At 39.7% G+C, this 9,412-nt stretch overlaps 1 protein-coding gene across 5 annotated transcripts in view; it reads left to right on the plus strand.

The window, feature by feature from the left end:
• BTBD8 (BTB domain containing 8) overlaps positions 1–8,946 on the plus strand; it is a 1,983,533-nt gene extending 1,974,587 nt beyond the window's left edge. For all 5 annotated transcript variants that reach the window (XM_044085661.1, XM_044085663.1, XM_044085662.1 and 2 more), the window contains one exon: positions 8,049–8,946. In XM_044085661.1, the coding sequence (XP_043941596.1) occupies positions 8,049–8,527 (479 nt within the window). In that variant the 3' untranslated portion in view covers positions 8,528–8,946. The remainder of the gene's footprint in view (positions 1–8,048) is intronic.
• Positions 8,947–9,412: the final 466 nt, after the last annotated feature.

The following is a 9,412-nucleotide window of genomic DNA, read 5'->3' on the forward strand; positions in this document are numbered from 1 at the left end:
TTGCTGCATTTGAGCCAGCTAATCAGGCTAACTTGAGGATCTTAAAATTGAAAACAGTTTTACTGATTGTTCTGACCTCTGCAAGGAGAGTATCAGAGTTGTAAGTTTTTACGGTGAGTCAACCCTATCTCAGTTTCCACAGGGACAGTGTTTCTTTGAGAAGTAATCCTTCTTTATGCCTAAAGTGGTATCCAAGTTTACTTTAAGCCAAACTATCATCTCCCAATTTTCCTTCATGAAGCTACAAATGAGGAAGAAAGCATATTCCATATCTTGGATGTTGACAGAAAACTTGGATACTATCTTGACAGAACTAATTTTTTTTTTTAAACAACAGACTTCTTTATTACATTATCACATATGACATAGGTAGTCATACGTTTATATAAATGAAAACAAACTGTACTGACATAATTTTAGTTGCAAACATTTTACAACACAAATGACAAAACAAAGTCTTTCAGATCTTTGGGTCAGTTGTTCATTTGTTTTGAAGTTATCTACTTTGCAGCAAGGCCAAGAGTACTAAATCCTCCTCCTCCCCCCCTTGTTCCAAAGAGGGTGGCAGGATCTTGTTCCATCTTAGATCTCAGTTGAGGTTTTAGTGCTGTTGGATATTTCTGGAAGTAACTTGGAGATTGCTTCATCCAGTTCTCGTAGTGATGCTTTAAGGTGTCAAGCCATACTGCCACATAGCACTTTCACATATTCAGCAAGCCAACATCAATGATTTCTGCACAGCAGCACCTTATGGAGGACAAGAACTATCACCATGCATTGGCTGGTCAAGCAAATTCTTTAAGGGGTTTTATTCCTTTTTCCAGGGATGAAAAGGAAAGTGTGTACTTCATGACTGACAGGATAGCTTATCCCCCATTCAAAGCTACTGATTTGGCAACTGTGATGTTTGTTTCCCCTAATATTTGTTCTGTTGCCCATAAATTTAGTCTGCTGGAATTTCAGATCTTTTGACCCTTCTTCAGGAACTTATATCTGGTCTTTCCCTTTTTAATTTCTCCAAATCATTTGGGTTTCTAATACCATGATGGGAATGGACTCCATTCCTAAGTCAAAGTGCAATTAAAGTTCATGGAATTAGTATTGTTCCACTCTTTGATGTCAGCCATAAGTGCTTTTCGCAGCACCTACAATGTGCCCAGTAATGACTCCTCCTGTAGTTTGTACATGTATTGGTAGAGTATCTAAATAACATTTTTAGACTCTTTTTTTTTTTTTTTTTTATAAGACCCGTTGCTCCTACTCCTGTTGGAACTATTTGTGTATCTTTCTTCCACGTTGCTCTCATTTCTGTTTGCAAATCCTGATATTTTATAACTTTGTGTGTCTCTGTGTGCAGGACACTGTAGTCACTGGGTGTGGTGATTTCAATGATCAGTGCTACTTTTGTCTTCTTTTCCTGGACCACTATATCCGGTTTTCTAGCATCTGTCTTTTGAACTGTTGGTAATGTATGATCCCATGTGATGTAGACTTCATCATTTTCTATGATGCTTTGCGGCTCATGTTTCAAGTGTTTTTCAGCCACTTCAGTTTCATAATGTTTGCACAATCCCCAGTGCAGCAGTCTTGCCACATTATTATGCCTTTCAGTATACAGGCCTTCTGCCATTAGTATGTCACTACCAGCAACTAGGTGTGCGACAGTTTCCAATTCTGTTTTACAAAACCTACATTTATCTGTTTCTCCCACATGTTCAATGGACTTTGTAAACCAACGTGTATGTAGCCCACTATTTTGTTGCCAGTATTAACCTTTCATCTCTTGGTTTGAATTAACCTCTCCTTAACCATTCCTGGTCTTTTGTATCAGATGATGTCCTTCAAAATCATTGTTGCAGTATTTTTCGCTAAAAGGATCCCATGCCAATGGTAGCTCATTGTCTGGACAGTATACCAAAGCCTTAGGATTTTAATGACACTCTACATCTCATATATGCTCACCAATCACAGTGTTGGGCATAAAGATGACATGTGGATGTACATGCCTCAGAGCATCTTTGCTGTCAGTCCAAATGCCATCTTCGATCATCAGTATGAACACTCCTGCTGGTTACCAAGCAGTTCTCATATAAGTACCCTTTTGGGGTTTTCTTCTTATCTCTTATTTTGGTTTGTGAGTTTACATGTCATCCAGAAAGGGGAAATGTCAGTGTGGAAGATAGACTCCCCATAAGGACCATAACGAGCAGTTTCCTTTTTGCTTGGGTTCTTCTCATGACCATACTGAGTGCTCAAATTGTCAAGTGTTTGTCCCTAAGACCCTTAGTAGTCATCTCCCCTCCTCCTTGTCTGTCTACCTGGAGAACCAACATCTTAAGGTGTTGGCACAGGATGTTATGGCAGATTCGTCCTGTCCTGAGGGTCAGCTGTCTGCCAAGAAGAAGACCAAAAAAAGTTAGGTCAGATTTGGCTGCTGTACTGCTGGTAAAAGCCCAGAGGATCGTCCAGCTGCTCTGTCAGATTCCTCTGCCACGACCACGTTAGAGGTCAGCATGGATACAGTTTCTTGCCCATCCTCTTGAGGCTGTGCAGATGTCCTTACAAATGTTGAGGGGGAACCTTGGCTGATCATATCTGAGGAACCGAGGGGCGTTCCATAGATTCTTGTTCAGGATGAGATTCCCACTACATTAATTGAGTGTTGGTAAATATCTGAACCTCCTAAGGTCTTTAGGGCTGACATCCCTCTGAAGAAAAAGCAAAAAAACTAAGCACATTTCCACTGCTCTCAAAGATCCCCAGCTTGAATGGCAAGATGTTGCACAGGGGTTGTTTAATGCAGCCATGGCCTTGAAGCCTCTCCAGGGAGTTTCTGTCCCTGCTCCCCCTTGGTCATCTATTTCAGTTTAATAGGCCTAGGGAGCAGGACTCCTCTGATGAAGACTTAGACTCAGGGGAAGAGTCCTTAGCATACTCCTCTCAGATTTCTTTTCCACTGGACCGTGGTTGTGAAGAGGGAAGATTCCATTAGACCAGATTCTCCCTTTGAGGGACTCTCTTTTGGGGAAGCACTCTCTTGTATGATGGAATTCTTTAAATGGGATTGTTCTCTGGTTTTTGACATCTGGAAAAGGTATTCTGAACTCTTCCAGATGGAGTCCCCTAAGCCCTTTGCTGTTCCTCCAGTCCTTGCTGCCCTGTTGGACACTTTTTCAGTGGCTTTGCAGGCTCCTGATTCCCCAAACTCCAGCCCCTAAAAAGCCTAACAGGTTTTATAAGATACCTGATGAATGTAAGTTTCTTTATAAATGTCCATATCCTGACCCCTCTGTTGTGTCTGTTTCTTCTGACAAACCTTCTAAACTCTTGCCTGCTACTAAATTGCTTCATTCTGACAAGAAGAGTAGGGCCATGGCATGGCTGGGCAAAAAGGTGTATACTGCTGTTACCCTGGCATTTTGGGCTATTAATTGTCATATTCATGTGACCTGGTATGTCTTAGTTCTTCTTTCTCAGGTTGTCTCTAATCTTTCTGACTCTGAGGGAAAGGTTTCTGCCCTCTCTTTTTAGGCTTCTCTTCCTAAGTGGCGTGCTATTCTATTAAATGAAGTCCTGGTGCAGCTGATGTTTCTTCTAGAGCTGCTGCTTTTGGTTCTGTGTTGAGGAGTTACCTTTGTCTTTACCTCCAGCCTTTGCCTGATGATGTTAAGGCTAAATTGTTGGATGCTTCCCTTGATAATACAGATCTCATTGGTTTTGCAGCTGCTGGGCTTTTAAGTCTCTGCAAGACTGTGCAGGAATTGAAACATATTTTTGTTTCATTATTCCTAAATTTCAAAGGAATTCTCTCTCTTTGCCTGCTTTTGTTCCTAGGCAGTCTCACCCTCCTTCAAAAGGTAGTAAGGTTTCTGGACGGGCTCCTCCTGCTGAGTCTATTCAGACTCCTACTGCTCAGAAACCTCCTTTTCCAGTTAAGCCTGCATTGACTGACTACCTGCTTCCCTCCTTTCTAAGTCAGGTCCCTTTATCTCTTCATCCTTCCCTGTCTCTTCTCAATTGGTTATGAATCACTACTAATTCTTGAGTTCTGTCCATCATGCATCAGGGATACTTCATGAAGTAGAAATCCCTTCCTCCTTTTCTAGGCATTCCCAACCTCCTCAGGAACAGCTGGCTTTCTTTCTGAATTTGCTTCAGGGGCTTTTGTCTCAAGGCACTATCCAAGCAGTTCCCACTCACCAGGAGGGGAAGGGGTTTTATTCCAGAATGTTTTGGTTCCCAGAAAAGAAGGCACCTAGAGGCCCATTCTTGACCTTGCTCATCTCAGCATCTTTCTGAAGATCCCTTCCTTTTTGGATGCTGTCCCTCCAGACTTCATTTCCTCTACTTCTTCCTTAGGCTTTCCTGGTCTCTCTGGATCTTAAGGATGCTTATCTTCACATTCCTAGTCATCCCATTTTCAGGAAATATTTGCATTTCTCTGTTTCTTCCTTGCATTTTCAGTTGTCTGCTTTGTCATTTTGCGTCCACTTCTTTAAGGGTTTTCACCAAATGCCTTGCTCCTGTTATTGCCTTTTGCGGGATGAAGGGGATACAAATCTTTCCTTACCTTGGACGACTTACTCATTCAGGCTTCCTTCCTAGAGACCCTGTGTCAGCACCTTCACTATGCTATTTGCCTCTTGCAGACCCTAGGGTTTACAATAAATTTCCAGAAATCCTTCCTGACTCCTTCTCAGGATCTTGTTTTTCTCAGTTGCAGGCTCCTGACCATTCCTATGCTGGCTTCTCTGTCGTTACCCAAGACTCTTGCTGTAATTGCCTTTTTTCAGTCCCTTCTTCCTCAGGTCTCAGTTACAGCCAGAAACTTTCTAAGGGCTCTTAAGAGTCATGACTTCCACCATTCCTATGCTACCACTAGCCAGACTCCATATGAGGAAGTTACAATGGTCCCTAAAGTTAGTATGGCTCCAACACCGTCATCTGTTGGACTTTCTAGTCCTTCTTCTGTGCCTCAAGTTAGAGCTTCATTCGTGGATTCATCAGCTGATTCTCAACCCAGGGCTTCCTTTTCAACCCCCAGTCCCCACTCAGGAACTTTTTTCAGATGCCTCAGATGTGAAGCAGGGTTCTTCTTTCGGTCCTGTCAAGGTTCAGGGTCTTTGGCCCATTCATCAGAGGGCAGACAATATCAACATCAAGGAAATGAGAGCTCTCCTCCTTCCTCTTCATGCCTTTCTTTCAGGGCCTCTAAAAATCTTTACAGACAATACCACAGTGATGTGGTACATCAACAAGCAAGGGGGAATATTGTCTTACCTTCTGTGCAGACTAGCTCTTCAAGTTTGGGATCTAGCTATCCAATATAATGTGATTCTTCAGGCTGTTTATATTCCTTCAGAACAAAACACTGTGGTAAACTCTGTGAGCAGGTCCATAACACAGACTAATGATTGGATGCTTTGCAGAAGCTGTGTTTTTGGAAGTTGTCCACCAGTGGGATACTCCTCAGGTAGATCATTTTGCCCTCTGAATAGACAACTTTGTCGCCCTTGCACCAGAGTTCCAAGTCTTCTGGCATGAAAGGTCAACACCTTATATAATGACAGGCATTTGAGTTTCAGACTTGATGTCCTTCAGAAAATGCCCCCCCCCCATTATTTCTGGCTTTATCAAGAATTCGTGCACTAAGAGGTTGTGGGTTATGCCTCCATAGAGTCTGTCATTTATGTTTTATATTGATCTGTTGTCTGATTGCACTAGACACATCTGCATGACAGTTGTGCAGCTAGAGTTGTGTGCTCAGTATCTTCACTGATGAGCTATATGTAGAGGCTGTATATGTCTGTCTGTACACACATGCACACACACACACATACTACGTCATTCACAAAACTCAAACGACCACTGCTGGCACTCTGTCTGACCACTTTCCATCAAGAGCACACAAGTTGAAAAGGAACCATAATACGGAATAAGTTTGCAGTGGGTCAAGCTATCCTGTACCACCACACCCCCTACTACTTACATATACCAACTTGCACAACAGTGGGAAAAAAGGACAAGTCCCTTTCCACCATTGCACAATGATCTGTCAACAAGGAGGGCAAAGTGTATTTTTAAGTGTGAATTGACCAAACAATCCAGTGATTCACACTTTGATGTAAGATACTTCAGAAGAACCACCTGCAACCATCAATCTATAATGTGTGTGTGTGTGTATATCTGTATATATATATATATATATATATATATTTTTTTTTTTTTTTAATACACACACACTCACTCATGTAATACGTATCATATACATAATTTATCCAAGTTGCCCAAACAATATATAATTTCATAATGTAGACAGATCAGCTGTACATAAACTATATATATATATATATCTATCTATATGGGTCTACTTGATATGGTTGACATTTCACAATGTCGAAATTCATATCGCCAAGACCATATGATCGACATTTGAAATGTCGACCATACAAGTAGAACATAAAAAACAAAAAAGAACTTACCTTAACGCTGCTAGCCCCCCCTGCACCCCCCACACCCCCCGGAACTTAAATATACCAACTCCAGGATCGCACTACTGTGTGGAAGTGGAAACCTTTCCATTCCGCACTGCAGGGAGATGCCAGTTCCCCATGGTCGACATTTTAAATGTTGATCATATGATGTATGTCGCTATAGTGAAATGTCAACCATTCGAAGAGGACCCATATATATATATATATATATATATCCAGTTGCTTTATTTTACAGTGTTTGTATTTTAACGTATACTAGCAACCAAGTATTAGTCTCTGTCTGCAACTTTTTTGGATATATGTGTGTGTGTGTTGTGTGTGTGTGTGTGTGTGTTTTACAGATATTCATCTGTGACTTTGCTGTTATAACCCACATTTAAAGTTATATCATGACAGTGCTTTGACAAATTCTGTAACCCAAAGGGGAATGAGATTCAGAGAACTGTTGCGATTGACTTATAAGGAACCCAAGTACCTGAACTGCTATTTTATCCTATTCATAAGAAATGTTGCTTTGTCAAAAGAGGTCAGTGTGCTGGGAATTTCTTCTTACCTCCATTGTACAAATCACCCTTGAGTTATTTACTTTGTGGCAGGAGTATAGTGTGCCTTAGCATGTGGGGAACCTTGGCTTTTATGGAAAAAATTGAGTTGATGGAATGCAGTTTTAATTGCTTATATTTGAGTGAAACTGCATTTATCTGGTTTACTTTCATGCAGTTATCCAAGTTCTATAATTAAGTTTAAAACTGAAGTGTATGATGTAGCATCATTAAGGTCATTACAAACTTTAACTTAATATCTATAGTTTTTCGTAGATGAATTTAAGTTGTGCAGTAAACTGCAATATTTTAATAGGAAAACTGCATGGAACACATTTTTACCTAACTTTGTGTGTTTTTGGTGAGTTTTAAAAATAATACTCTTAATTTTACTGAAGTATATAACAAACACTTTTTCAGTGTAATAAGTGATTGAGATGGACATAAAAATAAAAAAGTATGTGCTTAAGGCTCAGCCAGTTAAGGAGCTCTTAAATTAACTGTATTCTCAATAATGCAGTTCTTTTTTGTTTAATTGTATTTTTGATGCTACTAACTTATGCACGAGTAGCAAATAATGCACTGTAGAATGTTTTTGAACTAATATAGAGATTGCATCATATATTGTATATGTAATCCTCTCCCACGTCATTTTAAACCCAGATATGTTCTGTTTGTGCATTTGTGTTCTGCTAAATGTTAGCATTATGTTTAACAGCCATTTACTTTTCTGTATCAGAAATGTTTAAAGATAACTTGCATAGCTTTACTGTTCATGTTTACAGTGGTGACTTGGCACTGAAATATTTTAAACAAATTCAGTAATATAACTGCGCTAAGCAAACTAATGCATGTTTATTTTTAAGCATTCTTATTATTTAATAAATATTCTTCTAACTTGTGTTCACTTAAGTACCAGGTTACTGCTGTAATAAACTGGCCTTTGATTTGCTAAACCCTAAGGGTGCCGAAATGCATTTTACATTATATATAGTATTATGGATTATTTCAGGAGACTTAGATGATTATGAAACATTGACATATACCTGCATTCATGATCGTCGACCATCAAAATCCCTGTCTCCAATATGTGAACTGGATGTTGGAGATGTATTTGAACCAGCTGTTGAGGCAGGAGTACCATTCATGGCTGTGGATCAGGATGAACAAAAACTGTTTGCAGAAAGGGATTGGATACTTCTCAGGCAACTGCTGGCAGATCAACAAGATTGCCTAGATATTAAAAACTCTGTTCCTGAAGATATTAATCTTGCACAATATCTCATTAATCAAACACTTATTCTGTCAAGAGACAGTTCAAAATCTCAGGGGAAAGTACCTTTTGAAAGGGAAATTGTAAACAGATGGAGTGATCTATTGTCTCCACTGGAAGACTCAACTGCGAGCATCACAGTTGCCAGCTTTTCCCCTGAAGATGTTAGTTCTCCACAGGGAGAGTGGACAATTGTGGAACTGGAAACACATCATTAAAGCGGAAATTTAAACTGCTTGTTGTCCTACAAAACAACATACTAGAGAAATGTAACTGGTTGAAGGCTGTATTAGTGATGTAGAGGTACAGTCAGAATGTAAAATATTTTTAATGAAGCATGCATAAAATTTAGCAGAGGAAACTTTATCATCAGGTTTTTATTCAAGATATTTCTGGTAGAATGTTTTGGGGAAAATAAATTAGCATGCATCTTTTTTTCTATTTAATACAGCTGGGACTACATTTTGAAAAGTTTTGTGTATTTCTAGTGTGTCTATTTTATGATGTTTGTATCTGAAAACAGAAAAAGTGACTGCACAATAAATGGAAATGCACATTTCACTTTTGCTATGTACTCAGTGCATATGTTTTTCATTAATAAAATGCTAACTGCAAGTTTTAACAAAGCTTTTTTTAATGTGTAGATATTTTCTGTGTCAGGGCATGTCAACTTTCATTTTGCCTTCCCATAAATTATGTTTGTTTGGAGCCAATATGTAGGCCATCAGCTTTGACCTTCATTGTGAGAAGTCCTAGCAATTACCAGTGGAGGTAAGTGTACAGTACTGCAAAATCTCCTCAAAACCAAGTATCTTGTGTACAGCATAGCACCCCATACATGGTTAAAGTGATGATTTTATTTGGTTGGGGGTTGCATGTGCGCCGCCTAGACATGGAGTTACTCCGTAGGTGGAGGCTCCTTCAGGATCATGACTTGATTTTTCTTCTAATTCCTTTCACTTTGAAATGGTGATATATCAGAGAACATCATAGCATCCAAGGAACGCTTCCAAATTACTTAATAACATGTAATTCCTCCAGGTTGCATCATGAAATGTACTGATGCTGTAAGGCTTCCCATTCTCCTGCAGGTTAGGAGTTAG

This window comes from Protopterus annectens, chromosome 10.part0 (assembly GCF_019279795.1).
Source record: "Protopterus annectens isolate FY-2018-M chromosome 10.part0, PAN1.0, whole genome shotgun sequence".
NCBI lineage: Eukaryota > Metazoa > Chordata > Ceratodontiformes > Protopteridae > Protopterus > Protopterus annectens.